The 20412-nt window shown below is 40.7% G+C and overlaps 1 protein-coding gene across 1 annotated transcript in view; it reads left to right on the top strand.

Moving 5' to 3' along the window:
* The window catches only part of klf7b (Kruppel-like factor 7b), a 53094-nt gene extending 32996 nt beyond the window's left edge, over positions 1-20098 (top strand). Inside the window, exons 2-4 of the mRNA XM_051119014.1 lie at positions 2248-2857; positions 8976-9099; positions 15352-20098. Coding sequence (XP_050974971.1) covers positions 2248-2857; positions 8976-9099; positions 15352-15403 — 786 coding nt within the window. The 3' untranslated portion in view covers positions 15404-20098. The remainder of the gene's footprint in view (positions 1-2247; positions 2858-8975; positions 9100-15351) is intronic.
* The last annotated feature ends 314 nt before the right edge of the window (positions 20099-20412 follow it).

The raw sequence follows: 20412 nt of genomic DNA, 5'->3' as shown, positions 1-20412 counted from the left end.
CTATTCTGTGCTTATCAATGCAGGTTGGATACGTCCTCAGAGCATCTATTAAAGTAATAAGGCCTACAAAATGCACAAGAATGGAATAATTCCAGAGGTGCTTGATCTCTCTCGGTTGCTAAAATTCCTGCTCTCTAAAACACGGCTAAAAAAGCTTCAGCGTATGGATAATTCATGCACTTTCCAGGTAGTGCTCAGAATCATAAATGAACGCAGAGCTCACAGGGAGAGCTTGCAGTGGTAAATTGTAGCTGCTGCAGTGGACTGCATTTCAGTTATTTTAGTCTTTGTTGAAGGCTCTGCTGTATTGCATAACATGAGTCAAACTGTAGCTATAGAATTAGTGCTGTTCTTTTGATGTCACCAGTGAGGTCAGAAAAAGTGCACAGGAACCGCTTAGCTTCAGGTTAATTAAATGGTCAATATTTCGCTGCAGCAGAAGCTGGGATTGAACTGCATTAGAATTCATCTCACACTGTTTCTAACAGTTTTCTGTAGTAAAGGAGAAGTCCACTTCCAGAACAAAAATGTACAGATAATTTACTCACCCCCTTGTCATCCAAGATGTTCTTCAGTCGAAGATTCCCTAAATTTTTCTTCATATAGTGGACTTCAATGGTGCCCCCAAGTATGAACTTCCAAAATGCAGTTTAAATGCAGCTTTTAATGGTTCTAAACGATCCCAGCTGAGGAAGAACGGTCTTATCTAGCAAAACAATCTGCCATTTTTTTAAACAAATTGACAATTCATTTACTTTCAATACAGTTCAATACAGTTAAGGTATGTCAGAAAAAAACCTGTCTTGTTTTATTCTTCAACGTCAAAATCATCCTACATCACTGTTTTACTCTTCTCTGCATGTTCACTTTGTAAACACTGGGTCGGTACTTCTGCAGCGATGTAGGACGATTTCGAAGTTGGGAAAGAAAACTAGAAGAAAGTTTTTCGACACACCCTAACTTTATTGACCGTATTGAACCTCAAAAAACAGTTCACGCAGATATAGACGAGAAAAGCGTTTAAGGTTGAAAAGTATATAAATTGTCAATTTGTTTCGAAAATGACCGATCGTTTTGCTAGATAAGACCTTTCTTCTGCGGCTGGGATCATTTAGAACCATTTGAAGCTGCATTTAAACTCCTTTTTGGAAGTTCAAACTTCAGGGCACCATTAAAGTCCACTATATGGAGAAAAATTCTGAAATGTTTCGCTCAAGAAACAAATTCTTATCGACTGAAGAAAGAAAGACATGAACATTTTGGATGGCAAGGGGGTGAGTAAATTATCTGTAAATTTTAGTTCTGGAAGTGGAGTTCTCCTTTTGATGTTATATCTTTAAAACAGCAACCTCTAAGAAAGCCTAGGTTTTCAAACTTTTGAAGCCAAGGACCTCAAATACAATCCTATTGAGAGGGATTCCCTAAACTGAATTCTGTTCATGTATAAAAATGTATTTATGCTGCATTAAAAATATATTTTGTCAGACCCCCTAGTGGCCCCCAGACCCCGGTTCGAAAACCCCATACGTATGCATATTTCATTTCAGTTCATAGACTAAAAAGTGCTGCTTATCAGCAGACAACAGATGCTAGGCAAAAACTTTATTTTGGATGATTTATTTAGGTCTGAGGTAAAAGAGATGACAGAATAAGTTAAGATAGGGCATGTACAGCTGCTGTAATTTACAGCTGACATGAAGTAAAGAGTTGGAAGGTTTACTCTACTGCGATTTGACTGCCAAAGTGCTTTTACCGCAACACAGTGAACAGAACTCTAATATCCAAACTGGCCACTGTGACTGGGGAACAATAATGTTAAACCACTGAAAAAGAAACTGCTGAGTGAGCAGTCAGTGAGCCATGATAGCGCTGTCTTTCTCTTCCGTCCTCCCTCTGTCTGCCAAAGTATTCATCAGAGGAAAAACGGGAGTGAGGGGAAAGGTATCTTAAGTAATAAGACTGTCATTTCCCGCTCAATAAGCACCGTACGAAATGCGCTATGCTACATGGATAAATACTGTTCCCTCAACCGCAGCAGGTGAAATAATTTCTACGGATGTTCAGTTTCTCTCCCAGAAAATCTTGCCCCCCAGCTGCACAGCTGCGCAAATTTTCTGTCCAGAAGTCTCTATGTAGAAGATTTAGTCGTTTACACCTACACCAGTGTGACCAACTGAACCAATCCCAACTTGAAGAATATTCTGAGGCTTACTGTCTAATGTTTACGCTTTTCTGTTTCTCCTGCAGACATGTCTGGAACTGGAGAGGTACCTACAGACGGAGCCCAAAAGGCTTTCGGAAATCTTCGACGAGGAGCTCGACTGCATCCTTACGCCAGCCTTTATGAAGGGAGACAGCGACGAGGACCTGATGGATCCACTGCTCCCCAGTTTATCCGACGAGCCCAGCCCGCCACCTCTGCTTGTATCCCTTCCCAAAAACCTCCATGCCCCAGCCAACACCAAGAACACCGAGGCAGGGCTGAAGGAAGCCAGCGGCGGGGTTAATCCCGCCCAGCTAAACGCAGTCACGTCCCTCACGCCACCGTCCTCCCCGGAGTTGGGACGCCATCTCGTCAAGCCTACGCAGACTCTTACCGCCACAGCCGATGGCACGCTCACGCTGAAATTGGTGGCCAAGAAAGTCGGTCTTGGGGCGGCAAAGCTGGTGGCGACACATTCGCTACCTTCGCCACCAAACCGCGGCACACAGAGCGACGGAGAGGGAGGACTGGGAACGGTAGGCGGAGGGGATATTCCAGAGAACAAAAAGAGGGTCCATCGTTGCCAGTTTAACGGCTGTAGGAAGGTTTACACAAAAAGTTCCCACCTAAAGGCACACCAGAGGACACATACAGGTGATTAACTGCACCAATGACATGCTTTCCACATTTTTAGCATTCCTGGAAGAGTCTAACTCTGCATGTAATGAGATGAAGTTTCAGAGTTTGGAAAATCTCCTTTGCCAAGCTTCTGATACCACAGAAGGGTCACAAGAGATCTTGTGAAGCTAACTCGATTTTTGCAGCACAACCCCACAGCAAGATAGCTGGTTTTCTCTCTCCCGCACCTTAATCTCAGACTAAAATGAACCCAGCCACACCATTCAAAACTGCCAGTGCAGTCAGTAATTGCAAGATGATTGATAGACCGACTGAGCTAAATCTCGTTTCCCAGCTAATTCGGGCTCGCACGCTCCGGTGCCGTCGTTTTTGCCCTCTCGCTGAACCTGAGAGCGTGTTGCACTCTGCCGTGGCCCCGAAACCTACTGTGACAGTGGCCTCAATGCAGCGTATCTGGCCCCTGTGGCCAGCTGTTGACTCGGCAGGTTTCTGTGAGCGCTGGTGATGCTAATCGCTTTTGGGCTGATTCTAGCGTATAGATGCCGTTTTCGCTTTTGAAGATGGGGGGGAAATAAGCAATAGCAGGAAAAAAGGGGAAAATAAAACCCTGAAAAAACATTTTGGCTTGCTGGCTCACCACATTGTGTGTTTACTACATTACAGATTTATTCTTTTAATTGGTTTAATCCTGTTTTTTTTCGGTTATCATTCCCGTAGATTACCAACACGGAGATTAAAATGAAAACAGGATTCAAGCAAAGCCTACATGCTGCAGGACCCTACATTAATATTTTTGTTTAGGAGCACTCGAGACACTGATAAGTGATTTAGAATGGTTTTGAATTCTATAGAAGTAAGACATAAATAATACAACTTATTTCTAAATTAAATATTTTTAGCTAACTTGAGAGGTGGGACTTTACAAAAGCAGACATGACTGATACCCATAAAGTGTTAGTTCACCCAAAAATGAAAATTCTGTCATTAATTACTCACCCTCATGTTTTTTTTAAACCCGTGAGACTTTTTTTCAGAAAACAAATTAAGATATTTTTGATAGCCTTGTGGGAAGTGCACCGACATGGATGCGCTACGGGCATCCAGAGTTCGAATCCTGGCTCGAGGACCTTTCCCGATCCCGCACCCTTCTCTCTCTCCCACTTCGCTTCCTGTCCTGTATGATCTGTCCTATCATAATAAAGGCAAAAAGCCCCAAATTAAATCTTAAAAAAAAAGTAAAAAAAAAAAAAAAAAAAAAAAAAGATATTTTTGAAATCCGAGAGCTTTCTGACCCTGCATAGACAGCAATGCAACTACCACATTCAAGGCACAGAAAGGTCTAAATGGTTCCATAAAGGAACCATTAACATTTGAAGAACCTTTCTGTTTCACAAAAGATGGTTCTTTATAGAACCTTCGACTAAATGGTTCTTTGCGGAACCAAAAATGGTTCTTGTATGGCATCACTGTGAAGAACCTTTTAAAGCACCTTTATTGTTAAGACTGTAGTAAGCACATTGTTAAATAGTCCATGTGACATAAGTGATTCAACTGTAATTTTATGAAAACGAAAATAACGACTTTATTCAGCAATTTCTTCTATTCCGAGTCTGTCTTCAACGTGCGTTCACAAGGGTAACACGACACATGTGTCATTATAAAGACATTATTTTTTTCTTTGTGCACAATAAGTATTCTCATAGCTTCATAAAATTAAGGTTGAACCACTGATGTCACGTGGACTATTTTAACAATGTCCTTTCTGGTCCTTGAACGTGGTAGTTGCATTGCTCTCTATGGAGGGTCAGAAAGTTCTCGGATTTCATCAGAAATATCTTAATTTAAGTTTTGAAGATGAATGAAGGTCTTACAGGTTTGGAATGACATAAACCACCTCTTATTTTATTGCCAGTATCTATACACTGCAGTTAACAAATCCTACTAAGCTGAAAGCTTTGCTCATGAATATTAATTATGTTATGTAATGTTACATTATGTTGGAGACAGATGTTGTTAACCACACATTAATCAGATGGTGAAATAACATATCTAACAAAGCTTTTATGACTTGATTTGACTGGACACTCCCAAAAGTTTACCATAGAAAACACTGCATGTCAAAATGATTTCACTCACCTAAAATTTCACTTTAAATTTTGTTCCAAAACATCTAGACAGTAAGAAATTGATGGAGCAGAATGCTGAAATCTTGACACGTAAGAACTATTTTTAACTTGATGCCGTCTTTAAAAAAAAAAAAAAGTACACGCCAAAGAATGCTGAATGAAATACAACCACGCGTTCTCTGACAACTGAAAAGCACACTAAAGCATGTACGTTTAAATGCATCAGGGAGTTTTTGTTCTGATTGTTTTAATATATAGATACATTTGATAAGGTGTCAGAAGTCACTCAAATAATTTTTCCACATTCGCACTCAATCATTTATGCTCATAAATGTGTAGAGCTGCCGAGGAGCCTAGTGCTAATAGCATAGTCCTGCTTTGCCTTGTCAACAATGTTTGCTGAAGTTAATAGCACATCCCTGAATGGGATTTGGAGGGTAAAAGTAGGTTAGAATTAGAGAGCTCATTTCGAAATGCAACATGAGCCACTGGAGAAGACGAAATAAATGGATGATAATTGGCCACTACCTCTGAAATCTAAACTTCGAAGACAATAATAGCTTACCGCCACTCTGTCCTGAGGAAATGTAATTAACCGCACCGTACACACCTAGGACGCTGGCGCGAGGGAAGGAGCTTGCTGTTTTGGAGGGGGTTTGTTGCTAGGAGACTATATCAAAAGACTGTAATAGCTTGATTATTTGCAGCTGTAGATACCAATTGGATCTCCAATATGCCAAATCAATCCCACCTTTCCCCTACCCTCTTCGGGTACAGTTGGGGTTGCCAGGCAACTACATCATGCATATCTAAAGCAAGCAATAATTGGTTGGTATTGCAGAGTGTCCATAGGTTGCATACGGACTGCATGGCTCGTTCTCTCTCTCTTCTCTCCTTTTAACACTCTCTCTACCTCTCTCGGCTGGTTGCTAGGCGACTCCATCATGCATCCATGACTCTCCAAGTTATAATTGGCCTGTGTTATGGTTGCCGTGGTTGCAGGTCCAAGCCTGCCTCGCTGCTGTCAGACAGCAAGAGAGGGAAGGAAATAAAGAGGGGGAGGGAAGGGGGCTACGGCATAAGGAGGGAGCGAGCGCGAGGGGGTCTTTGGCCAATTATTGAGAGTGTAGTGCGAAACGTTTGCCGTCTCACACCTGCGGCCCCGCCGCTCTCCAAATGACACCGAGATGCTCTTCCTGCGCACTTGTAGCAGTCACAGACACGAGAGCAGACGTGGCGATATTTTCTCTGACTGATTTTATAAATTGAAGGAGCTCAAGGACAGGCAAACATAATAAAATAAACCTCAAGGCACTTTGACCTGCTGTTTGTCTGTGCGCGTCTTGCCTGGCAGAGAAAGATGAGAGATGTCAAAGAAGGCCCGTTGCTTGTTTGCAGTATTCCCAGAGGTGAACTAGTGGAAAAAAGGCCAAGTACATTGTATTATATTTAAAAATCCTCTTCTCTGTCATCGAAAGTCGAGAAATACATCTATGGGGGATGGAAAGAACAACTGGTCAGACATCTTACTCTGAGTCGTTTTCCTCGCCGCCGCCGCTGCCGTGTCATTCTTTACTTTGTGTTGCATCAGAGAGAGACTTCCAGGACCGACCGAGCGATCTAGCGGTAAACCCGACGTTATGTCATCCTTTACCTCATCTTGCATCATAAAGCTAAAAACGAGACGGGATAAATAGATGAACAGTCTTTGATTTCATTACAGCAATATGTACGCTCATATCAACTGCATACATTTTTGGGATATGAAATATTGCGAAAGCGAATACCTTCCACTTTCCCACATGTTATTGGATCATATTTTCCTTACAAAAAAGGAAAAGGAAAAGGAAAAGGAAAATAACAGCCTGTAATCATTTCCATTCCTCGCTATGATTTTCTCCGTCAGTATCTGTGGAGGTCCAGGCACATCCTTACTGAAAGTTTGGCACAGAACAGCATGAATTTCTACACTGGTCCAGACTGATTTAGACTGGTCTTTCTAGTAAGATTGATTAAGATCATTGATTAATAATCAATGATCAAAATATACCCATCTATACATCTGTGCAACCATCTGTCTGTATATCCATACATCCATCTAGCGTCCCAACTACAAACACCATGGAAATGCCATGGGAACCACTATGGCGCTTCTCGGCTCGGCTTGGCTTCTCGTTGGCTGTTCCACTGCAGTTTAGTATCATTTTAAAGCAGGTGGGATTGTAGACTGATCATTATAGTTGTGTCGCCACCTTGTCTACTGATCACAATACAGCCATTTCTTTTTTCAAGTTGCATGCAATGGTTGTTTAAAAAAGCTGTGCGATATGATACTGCAGTGGCTGTTGTTGACTATGTAAATCTAGAGGGTTTGGTGTCTTGTGTCGCAAAACCAATGACATTGGTAGTGATGATTCTCTCTGACCAATTAGTGACCTGCAGTGTTTACCAGGGATCTGAACCGGTTCAAAGAATGAAAACGAAAACCGGAAACTAACAGAATTTTGACAGGAACAAAAACAGACATGAAGTAAAATTTTATAATTCCGAACAGAATCGAAAATTTGAAATGGCTGTTAACCAGTTAATAACTTTATTGTTCCATTTAATATTTGAAATTTGCTGTCAACCAATCAAACATTTTGCTTGTCTGGCATTTTAGCTTACATTATTTCTGAATGTAAAAATAAAATGCGACTTACATTTTTTGCGCTCTCAAAACGCGATTTTACGCAAGTAGCGTTTTTTAAATACAAGGCGCTAATACAAGGGTCAGTCGCGGCCTAATGGTTTGAGAGTCAGAGTTGTCACTCAAAGGCTGCGAGTTCGAATCTCGGTCCTGGGAAGGATTGTAAATAGAGGGAGTGAATGTACAGCGCTCTCTTCTACCCTCAATACCACTTGAGCAAGGCACTGAACCCCCAACTGCTCCCTGGGCGTCACAGCAAAAATGGCTGCCCACTGCGCCAGGTGTGTGTTCATGGTTTATTTACTGCTCTGTGTTTGCGCTTGAATGGGTGAAATGCAGAGCACAAATTCTGAGTATGGGACAGCATACTTGGCCACACGTTCCTTTTCTTTTATATATCATGTTTTTATTTAACAAATAAATTACCAACTTGGTGGTCATCCTAGTTTAGAAACGTGGCCAGCATCAATTTAGTGAACACAGCTATTTCCAATCGGGCAACTTCAACTTTAATTGAGCTCTACTCTAGTTAGGAAGATTGGTACACACATTGTTTGCTGGAGAAGCTGGCAGCTCTTGTGCTGTGAATATGGCATTGTTTCCCATTAAGCGTCATTAAGACCCCAATTATCATTACCACCTCCAGATCTGAATCGGTGCCATCGACACCCTCCCCATTCCCACCCAGGCCCCAGGCTGAAGCCCGTTCTGTTCCCCAGGAGCACCGCAACTGTGCCGGGACCCTCTCCTCGGGTGCCGAAACCCCCCTTCCTTCTTCACTCAAGGCCATATTTTAAATCTGAGGCATAAAAGTACAGCATGTGGAACAATTGGTATCTCCTTTCCCATCTGTTTAACTTCATTTGAATTTCAGAGCTCAGTGGGAGGGTGGAGAACATTTAGCACAAATGGCTTCATTTTGGATACTTGACTTTGGGTTATGAATTCGTTCTGTTATGGTGACTGAGCACATTTAGGCAGCCTCTCTTCGATTTAAGAAAAGATGGAAAATGACCCTTGATCGAATCAATTTCTGTGTCTGAAAACGATCACCTCCGCATAGCTGCTGACGACTGAGAACGCAGGAGGTTCAGGCTACAGAGACGCGATTGGTCGACTGGGGAGAGAAAGCGAGCGATCTGATTGGCTGGCTTGGATGTGTGATTGAGAGAAACAGTAATGAATGATGTAGATAATGGAACTGCTGACGGTGCTCGCAGTGGCACAGCGGCTGCCTCGCTCCAGAGGTGCGCCATCTGTGTACAGGTGTGTGTGAATGGTGAAGCAGGGATTAAATGATGTGTGTTTGTGCATGCAGGTGAGAAGCCTTACAAATGCTCCTGGGAAGGCTGTGAATGGCGTTTCGCACGAAGCGACGAACTGACGAGGCACTACCGCAAACACACTGGTGCCAAACCTTTCAAGTGCAACCACTGCGACAGGTAAGAGACACGCTGCAAAAGCTGCAAAGCTAATCAATGTATGCACATAACCACCCCCCAAACACACATTCAAATACACTAGTCCACAATCCTCAAGCGCCCATAAACAAATTCCTCAAGTTATGAGACCACAAGACTAAACTCTCTCCCTTAAAAAGAACCCATGGCCCCCTCCCTTCGCTCTTGTTTTCTCAAATTCTCTCTGATGGCACGCACATAGCGGTACTGCATCGGGCTCATTGGAAGTTAGTGCAGGCCCAGTTCCCTGCTGAATAACTCATTCACAGTCTGGTCCTGTGATACCCATTACCGAATTACTGCGAATATCTCATTCTCACATTCTGTTCCACTTTCCTCCGTCCTCCCATCGGTACAGCGTATGCCCACACTGTGGCTTGAGTGCAGGGAGAAAGTGAAGTTAAAGGCATGGGTGTGCATTCCAAGGTAAGAGAGTTATATAACAGTAATATAAAAGAGCTGGGGAGAGGCACAGGATGAAATGGATGCACGTAGGGCTCTAGAGGAAAGACACAGCATATCTGATGAGGGCTTTTTTTATTTTTTGACTGAATACTGAAACATCAGCACACAGTAAGCGTTTTTTGTAGGACTTTATGTAGAGTAACTAATCACAATTGCATACTATTAGTAATGCACTGATATTCAAATTCTGGTCAATACAACAAGCCAACAATTATTTTTATTTTGTTTCCAAATTACATTATTATTTTTTTTAATTCGTTTTTTTCTTTTTTTTTTCCAGTTTAATTTTTCTAAATAAAAACTCAGTTTTAATAGTTAAATAAAAAAAATTGAAATCATTAAAACATACAGTTTAACAGCAATTTATTAAAAGCTAAACAATTTTTTTTTTTTTTTTTAAATATGAAATATGTTTATTTATTTATCCATCCAATTCAATTTTAGTTTTATTTTTACCAAATTATGTTTTCCATAAATTTTCTGGATTCCATTTTAATCTCTAGTTGCTTTTATAAAAAGTTTTTTTTTTTTTTTTATTTATTTTATCTTTTTTAAATACTATGTTGTGTATTTACATTTTTTCTGGTAAATACATTCTAGTTAATATTTTTCCAGATAAATATTCCTTAAAAATAATTTGTAAAAATAATTATATTATTAGTAGTAGTACTATCATTATATAAAGCAATATATTTATGTCACATTTTCCTCAAGTTAAACCTAACTTTTATTTCAACGGGTTGCGGTAAAGACCTTAAACTTTCTGTTTGTATGAAAAGACGATGATTCTTCTCAAATGAAACTGTAAAATATGCATGATTTGACTCTCAGAGCAGTTCTAGAGATTGTTTATATGTTTTATGTACTCATATTGAGGCAGCAGTGGCTGAAAACACAGCAGTATGTATGTAGTAAACAAAACGATTACTTCACACCGAGACACGCAGAACATGCAGTTTCATATTTAAATTTTTTTTTTTTTTTTGCGGCTTAATATTCACAGACACTCCATATCGCGTTTTTATTTAAGTGTACTGACCTACTTTTGATTTATTCATCTAAAAGTTGGCAAATTCCATGGCATTCCGCGTTGTACAGTAAAATCTGTTTTTATGACTAGATTCGGTGATTCCCTCTACGTTTTCCGCGTTGCAGAAATCATAGGGCTCTATATTTTTGTTATTGCAGATAAGTGATAAATTTAACCTTGTCTAAAGAAATAAAAAAAAAATTACACGGCAAGTCTTTCTACTTTAAGTACGTAACTTTCACCAACAACGTACTTGCTTTAAATGCATATTAGTATGTAAATTGGCCTTTTGACCAATGAATGTTCATGATCAAGTCCTAACAACTGCACTCTCAAAAAGCAAATTTCTTGCAAACAAAATATTTAACAGCCGAGCATAGAGAAAGGTATGGAAATGTCAGAAGGGGAAAAAAAAAAAAAAACTAAAAAAAAAAGTCAGGAAATCACAAGTTAAAATTTCCCTTATATTTCATATTTCTAGGTTTTCCAAGACTGTGGGATCCCTGTTTAAATCCTAAGGGCTATATTTTAGGGCACACACACTCGATGCAGCGGCAGCGTGATGAACATGTGTTAGTGTGTGTGTTGGTGATAAAAAGGTGAAGAGACACAGGAACAGCAGAGAAAAAGAGAGATTTGCATTAGCATGGGGAGAAAGAGTGATAGCCTGTCAGGTGACAGTATTAGGAAGCTGTCACTCGGGCCTGGCATGCGGGCAGCAATTACACAGTGGAGGCCGCGTGCCCACTGAGCCAGCTCCAGGTGGAAGCACAATTAGACACGGCTCCCTGTCTCGCCGTCGGCATCAAACCAACCTCGCCGCAGCCTTTTGAAAGTTGTCCATTGAACATTTCTCTGCTGCTCCATCACAATGAAGCTCCACCGATCCCAGCGGACGAGACGCGCCTGGGACGGCCTCTGTTCTGCAGACTGCTGCTGACACCTGAACAGCGCCGTTTTCCCTCGGGCGCAGCCGTGCATGTGAACTCTCTGGGGGAAGGCATGGGGAAATCTGTGTCCCTACACTCATTACTCAGTGTTTGGCAGCTATTGCATGACAAAAGGAGGAGGAGCCGGCTTGGATAAGCAAATCTACACTGGCAATTCTTTCTCCCTCATGTCAGGTATAAACAAGGGCATCTTCTGAATTTGGAGACTAGCCTAAGCAAGTTAGCTCCGCTGCAGAATCCCACACATAGACCCTATCGTTCCCTGGGAAGCATTTATAAACCGAGCCCTCCTGTTACACGCTTTTAATACTAAACCTTGAATCTCTTCAGGGAGCACATCCATTTTTAGTTGTGCATTGCATTATGGGTGTGTATAGAGTGGAAAAAGTGTGAACAGCGATGCTGCTGGGATGTGAAAGTGACCTTGTGCAGCATTATCGCTCTACACTGGGACAACAATCAAGAGTAATGTGTAGGAATGACAGTACAGTCTGATGACAGGAAGAATGCCCAGTTGAATCTGGAAGGAACAAGCCAGGGGCTAAAGGTGATTCAGAGTGCACACTATTGAAAGGATGTGCAAAATGGCCCATTATGGACTTCAATTTTGCAATCGTCCTCTTCTTTGGCACTGCCTTCAGTCAGTTCGGGGTGAGTCCTATAACAGAGCTGAACTTCCCAATCAGTTTTCCATCTGAATAGCCTAAATATGTGAAATAGATGATGGTATCATTACAATTGAGCTGAATAGCTAGATACAGTTTTTATTCAATTGGATACAAACATCCATGTCTTATAAAAACAAATGCAGTTGCAGACATAAATAGAATAGAATAGAATAGAATAGAATAGAATAGAATAGAATAGATCAACACACAATGCGGCATTTCTTCCCCAATTTATGGTATAGTGCCAGACATTTGCAACCATCTTAAATGACATAGATGGTCCCTCTGGGGCAACCTGAGGTTAAAAGTCTTGCTCAAGGCCATAACAGTGATAGTTCAAGAATTAACCCTTGCAGGGTTGAATACACAACATTTCAGTTCAACTTAAATCACATATGCTCTTTAAAGTGACAGTTCACTCAAAATTACATGCTCTGTCATCATTCACTCAGCCTTATATTGTTGCAAACCTATGGAAGCCTGTTTCTGCCACTGAATTTAAAAAAAAAAAAAAAAGAACTGTGATATAAACTCACAACTGCAAATTGTGAGCTTTAAACTCACAGTTATGAGGAACTAAGTCAGAATTGCATAATATAAACTCACAATTGCATGTTTATGTCTCGCAATTGTGACTTTTTCACAGAACTGCAAGTTTATATGTCGCAATTATGACTTTTTGTCAGATTTGCGTGTTATAAATTCCAAATTACGACATATAGTCAAAATTCTAAGATATAAACTTGCAATTCTGAGTCTTTTTTCCCCTCAAAACTGGACTTTATAACTCACAGTTACGAGTCTCTGTATCACAATTCTAAGAAGAAAGTCAGAACTGCGAGACACAAACTCAAATTTTCAAGTAAAAAGTCAAAATTGTGAGATTGAGAGTTCATATAACGCAATTCTAAGAAAGCCAGAATTGCAAGTTTGTATCGTGCAATTCTGAGGAAAATAAAAGTCAGACTTGACATAAGTCGCAATAACTTTTTTTAAATTTTTTTTTTACATTTTTTATTTAGTGGCAGAAACGTCTATACAAACCTGTACAACTAAGTTGATGTACTAAAATTACTTAAACTAAAAGAAAGATAAATGAAAGCTAAATATGAAAATATAAAAATAAAAGTCAGCTGAAAATGTTAATGAATACTATAATTGTCTTTAAATAATACTAAAATAATAATAACAAAGGTAACTTTCCAAATAGGTAACTTTCATAAAGAAAATGCATTTAAAAAAGGTTTAAACGTTCTTAAGATGAAAGGAAAGACATACAGGTCTGGAATAGCATGAGTAGTGTTTCTCTCTTCAAGGTGTAATTACTGAATACACGTGTGTTTGTTACCATCACAATGGGTTATGAGGAGAAACAGTCATGGGCAGTCTAACAGTAAATACAGTCAGCCAAAACATACACAGTCATACTGTCTCTCAGTCACACACACACCAGTGTATTGGGCATCATTAATCCTGCCTAATCAAGCACAGCCCCCTGTCGGGTGTTGAGAGGGGTTGAGTGAGAGGTGGGGGGGAGGGGTTATGAGATCTAAGGGTGTGCCAGCTGGTGTAGCAGCCACTTACAGTGAGTCACAGGACCATCTGTCCAGTCGCTCTGCCCTGCCTCCACACACACATACACACACCTAAAAGCCTAGTCACACCAAGATCAATGCAAATCACAAACGAAAATTTAACCGAATGTAATATACAATGTCATCAGGCTCTGCTCAAAATGCAAGTACCTGCATGAAAGTGTACAACTGTCATTCACATAAAACAAATCCACTGCCAAATGCTGACTGGTCAAAACTGCAGTCCAGCTGTGCTAAAATGTTTTAAAAATTTGACCCTTATGACTGGTTTTGTGGGAACTTAATGGGAGTCTTTTCAGGATTTATGGATACTGAACTATGCTTTTTCACCTGAACAATAACAATGAAATAAAATGAGGGTTTTTTAATCTTTATTTATTTATTTATTTATTTATTTATTTAACCTCAGAGCTCATGGTAGATCTGTCTTGAAAGTTTTAAATGGAATTGTTAAAAAACATTTCCTATATGAAAAAAATGAATGGGAGTGTTACTTCTAAAACCAGGCTTTTGCTCTCCATAGACCTTAAGCCTTCACTGGGAATACAAGTATGCATGATCATTGCAAATAAGATCAAAGGATTTTCCTTGAAGAACCATATGGATAAAGAGGGAAAATACAGAGAAAATGATTGCAAATTTGTTCAACGTTCAGTTTAGAACTCCGCAAAGCAACTGGGGAAAACCCAGAAACCAATCAACTGATATATAATATAGAAAATCATCACTATGACTCATTTGAAAACCAACCGTGTCTACCTATACATGAACATCCTCCTTCCACCCCAATTCCTATCTTGGCTGCTTCCCATCCAAAAAGCAACAGAGGAGTTAACACTGTGGCTCTTGACTAATTAATAATGGATACAGCCAGAGGCAAATTAAAATTATAATTCTCCACTCCTTTCCAACTATCTACGCTCTGAGTTTTTATTCATTCTAGTTAAGATTCACTTTCAAAACTGTAATATTGTAATCTTCATAGTTGTATAAATGTAACGTAGGCATCACAACACTGTATTTTCTAAGCACATTTATGTATTGCTCCTACCAGCAACGGCTACATGTGAGCTTAATTGATGGTGACACAAAAAAGCCTACGGCCCACCACGAGAAACCAACCGCTATGACTCAAGTGCTACATAACTAATGTGGCTGCACAGTTTAAACAATACCATTTCACCTCCAGCCTCGAAATAATTCCCTAATTCAAACAGGCTCCGCGTGATTTGTGGTCGCCATCCCAAAAAATGATTTCTTTCGCAAGGCTCGGCACAGACTTGCCTGCTAACTGCATTGGCAAGATATGCGTTTGAAACGATCTGTCACCAGTTTTAGAGCAAAAAGCTGGCTATGCTTAAAAATTCTTTTTTTTCCCCCAAACGCCAAATGTTGTTTTCTCTGTTCCATCTGTAAAGCCGCCACACGTCTTCCAAGAAACTCAGCCTGCGTCCCTCTTTAGTGCAATGATAACTGTGTTTCCGTAAGTAAATCCAAGCTAACTCTCTCTCTTTCTCTCTCTACAGATGTTTCTCCAGGTCTGATCACTTGGCTTTGCACATGAAGCGACATATCTAAGGCCGAGGGAGACGGGAGAGAGAGAGTGAGAGAAAACGAGTGAGAACGAAGAGGAGAACAGGTGTGCATCGCCCAGACGGCAACATTCACAACAGACTTTGGGTGCACATGAGGGGTCTGGCCACAAACGTCACCAGGAGGAACATGCGAGGCAGCGTGGGCAAACGTTGTTGGATTCTAAAACTCTAAAAGCCTTTTCATCAGCGATTAGCCATGCCTTACCAAGTGCTAGCTTGGAGGTCAGACACTGCCAAACACCACCTTTTTTTTTTTCCAATTCCGTCATTTTCTTTGTGTACAGTAAATCAGCCATTAGCATGGAATGGAAACTAAACGCTACATGTATAAAACAGAAACGCACATGTCATTCATCACGTAACATAACGGTTCTATTAGAGAATCATGTTCATTGTACATTCTGGAACTTCCTTTTTCTTTTTCTAAGGACACGTCACAATACTCAACCTGCAGCTATGTCGTATACAGCAAACAACCAAACCGGAAAACAACATTGCCAATACGTTCTGAGGAGTGACCAATGGAACAAGCGGCCAAACGAAACGCCCGGACCCCCGAAGTAGGGAAAACGAAAAAAGAAAAAATACGGCAACGCTCAGGATGTGTGCTGACTTCTCGTACTCTTCGCTCAGGAGCGAACTCTTCTCTGCTCTTCACGCCCGTCACCTCGCGGGCGACCGAAATGATGCGCAGCGACACTTTCTTGCCTTTGTTTTTTTTTTTTAAAGACAGTGTTAAAAAAGATGGTTTGTTTTCCTTCTGAGCTGAAATGTCTTAAACTTCTGAAAAGTAAAAACTGGCTTTGTGAACACAAGCATAAATGTGCACATACAGGCAACGGGAGGGAACTGTGAGCCCTTCTCAGTATGCACAAGGTTCAGTGACTGCTATCTGGCACTGAAACGAAACGTTTGAAGCATAAGACGGGAACAGAAAACCCCCAAAAAAGACCGGGATTGCTGGCTTGGTATGAAAGGACAGAAGTCTTCTGTTTTTCATTTTGCATTGCTCTGATTTGATCCGGGAAAAGCGAACCAGAGCACGTCGGCACGGACCTTGTGTGTCGCTCTTGACACTGGAAGAAGTTCTTTTGCTTTGTGTTGATACTGGCACCCGTGTAAGAACGTAGTAGTTTGGTGCACCGGAGGAAGCCAATGGAGAAGACGTTATTGAGGGGGGGAGGGACAGCTGGCAGGACGTTTGACTCTCAGATTGGAGCACCTGCTGGGATCAGGATCCAAAAGAACTCGGTGGCATCAGCCCAGACAAACTTTGCCTGTTTCGTATCCATTGTCTGCACTGATTTTTTCAATGTTCTCTGTGCTTTTTTTCATACAGTCAAAAAAAGCTCAAAAACAAAACAAAAAAAGCATAAAAACAAAAAAACAACTTGGAGGGAAAAAAGCAGAAAACAAAAAATGCATTAAAAAAAAACAAAAAACAAAAACTTCACACACACACCACAATACAGACAGAATGGTTTCTTTGCTCTTGGCTTTTTCCTGAGAAAAACTAAAGAAGAAAAAAAAAACGTAGAACAATAATTACCAAGTTAATGAACAGCGTTAAAACGAAACACTGCATGGCAGCCTCTTTCAGACAGATACACACACTCGCACACACACATGCACAGCTTGCCTCTCAGCATTATTTGTTTTGCACCGAAATCTTCACAGCAGGGTTTTAGCAATTGTTGTTTTGTAGGATTGCGTTCCATCCAGACGTCAGGCGTTAAATCGAGAGCTTGTTGATACACTCGAGTAAATTATGCTAAACCGGGCCTAGGTCTAGCTCTGTGTTAACAATCAGCTTCTAAATCGCGGGGACGAAATATATATCATCGTTCCCAAGGTCGTGAAGCCTGCCGTGGCGTCGCAATCAGGGCGTTTCCCTGCCGACCCTCCTCTTCTGCATTGATTTAACGGCTGCGAGGGTGGAAGGGAGATTGAAAGCCATTACGATTCAGCGGTAGCGTGTTCGGAGTCGTCGCAGGCTCTACTAAACGATCCCAGAGTATCCCTCTGGAGCTTTACGATCGATACCGAAACTCTCAGTGCAGCACTGCCTAAGAGTGAAGGGTTGGTGCCTTTTTGTTTGAGGCCTGCTGAAGGCAGCTCTTCTATCACACGTACACACACTCAAGACTCACACACGCTGTCACTTCCGTTTAACCACAACTTCATGTTAAGATTTCATTCAGTGTCATTTTCTCCATCAAAATGCAAAGTCATGCCAAAATTTGAACGAAACAGGAGGTGAATTAGTTCATCTTCACTAATGTACAATCAGTTGTGGTTCGTGGCACTTTTTTCCCGCAAAAAGCGGCTTGTGTATGAGACGACTGTATGTATGAGTTTCTGTAAAGCAAGCAAGAAGGATGTAATGCTACAGTGTCATCCCACAATTCCACAAATGGGGCAATTATTTACAGTGTACAGCATTCTACATGTGTCACATTAACTTAAAAGCTTTGAAAGGGTTACATTTCCGTTTTAGCAGTGATGAAAAGCTACATTTGTTTCACACTGCTCTATTCTCCTGTTTTTCTCCCTGACTGCTTATTCCTTCAGTCACCATATGGAATACAACAGCAGGAATGCAGGGAGCTAAATAAAAGCTTCATATCATTTTCTTTCATGAAGCCAATTTTCGAATCAAGACTGAAGATACACATAGAAATATTGTGTTTAAATACAGTGCAAAGCAACGTTAAATGCAAACGTACAAACAAATCTCCTTTTTGCCAACACGCTCCAGACGTTACCAAATGAATATGGAATAGGCCAATCAGATTCATCCGTACACATCCCCTCACATATCAAGTGCCATTTGAAACCCCCCGATCTCGCGCTCTCAGAACAACAGCAACGGTCCAGGCAATCGCACAGGCGTCCGATGCATACTTTGCCCAAAGATTTACGCATTTGCAAATAAACTGCTGGGTGCTGAAAGAGAGAAAGAAGAAATTTGTGTTTAGTTTTATTCTCACAGTATCTCTTTTGCCCTACACCAGCTTCGTTCTTGAACGTCTAAGTGACCATTGACTTGGTCTCGAGTTTGTGAGCTTGTAAAATACGGTTTGAATGCAAAGTTGAGGATGAGTTTAGAGCCTACCGTGAAGTTCAGACAGCGAATTAGTCGCATCGGTTCTAGCGCTTCTATAGTCAGTGCAGGTCACGCATGTCTTTAGAAATCAACATCTAGCCGATCGGTTTTGAAGCGATCGCTCACGTAATTCCTAACACGATTCTGACTTAGCTGTACAGAAGACCACTTTATCTACGGAGATGATTCCGTGTCGGAGCGTTTTACATGACAGTAAGAATGTTTGAAAACATTCTAAGGGAACAATTTTAAGTGTACTAGATCTGGGCACTCTTCCAGCGAAGCTCCCTTCCCAAGCCGTTTGCTTTTTAGCTTCAAAGAGGCTTTTGGCAGCTTAAATTTTATACGAAAAGATGCTTGAAACATCACAAGGGGATTTTATGACAAAAGGTCAGAGGTGACAACTTTTTCGTTTTTTATTGTCCGTATTGGAACAACATTTCACTGCATAACTAACACTCTTCATTGTTACCGCTAGCTTAGTCTGTTTAAATGACACTGCTGTCGATTGTCTACATAACATTTAGTGGCATTTCAAGATGCACTTATCACAAGAACACGGGAACCATTCATTCTTCAGCTTAGTCAGCTTGTAGGTTCATGCCACAGCATAAATTGTCTTTTTGGTCAACAGTGCATCAAAATAAAGTCTGCTTTTCTGCATATACATTCAAATGCTCATCCACATGGTTCCCCTGCAAACGCAAATGAGAGTCGTTTGTCTTGAGATATACTGCATCTTGAAGTGCGTCTGTATCTGTGTTTGTCCAAACTTGATATGTCAGTACATAAGGTTTCACCAGGTTTTTCCCTTTGGCTTTTTGTGTTCCTCACCTCCCACCCCCATTTATCCCACCCTGCACCTGCAGAACCATGGTCACTTCCTGAAAACGCTATCACTTCAGCTTTATCCTGCAGTTGTGTGTTACCAGCTGTCAGCGATCACTTACCTATGAATGTCCCTAGACATCATTAACCAGGGAGCAACCGGCCAACAACAGACCTCAATGCTTTCACAGGTGCTCTCTTCCTCTCTTATCCAAACATGGAAATCGCAGACAGCCGCCAGTTGGTAGAGCAGGTACAAATCTGAAAAAAGAAAGAAAAAAATAGAACAGTTATGTGCCATCTTGATTTATCTGTATGGAAGTAGGACGACATTTTGCCATATGTAGGCTGAAGCATGTAGTTTCTCGCTAGAGCAGGGACCCTCATATTCACTGTCCTCTCTTTCCCTCGCCACATCACTAACACTCCACCCCCTCACGTCCTGTAATCTTCACACTCTTCCTCTCCGTTATTTTTTTTTTTTTCTCTATTCTGTTCTTTCCTTGTGTGTTTTTCTTTATTGGTTCTTTTGCTGTACAAAGTGTTTAAAATATTATTATTTGTATGATATAATGTTAGTATGGTAATGTTCTTTATTAAGGAAGAAGATGAAATTTATTTTTGTTACTGGTCTGTTTCATAATTCTTTTTTAAATTGGTATTGTAAGATATCTATGCAAGAACTGTTCAGTGGAGCATTTTTATTTAAGAATGTAATAAGTGTAATAAATGGTAGAATCTGAATGCCTCAGACTGACATTTTCTGTGACCAGAAAGAAGAATTATTACTTTGACAGCGAGTGAGAGAGACGCTCTCTTGTCATAACCTTTGGTGGAGTGCTTTCAAATAGCCAAGACTCATTACTAGACGGTTTTTGTCACAGAAATCACCACATTGTGACAATGGCTCTGTGTATATTGGCTCAAAATGACTTTTTGTGTGGCCACGGTTCATTGAAATTGGAAAGCTGAACAAAACGCAGAATCACCAACAAAAGCCGTTGAAGGTCAAAGACTTGAATGTGCATCACATTTTTGTATATCTGAATTGAAACAAG

This window comes from Labeo rohita, chromosome 9 (assembly GCF_022985175.1).
Source record: "Labeo rohita strain BAU-BD-2019 chromosome 9, IGBB_LRoh.1.0, whole genome shotgun sequence".
Taxonomy (NCBI): Eukaryota; Metazoa; Chordata; class Actinopteri; order Cypriniformes; family Cyprinidae; genus Labeo; species Labeo rohita.
The sequence above is the reverse complement of the archived record's forward strand: the minus strand, read 5'-3'. Positions and strand labels throughout refer to the sequence as shown.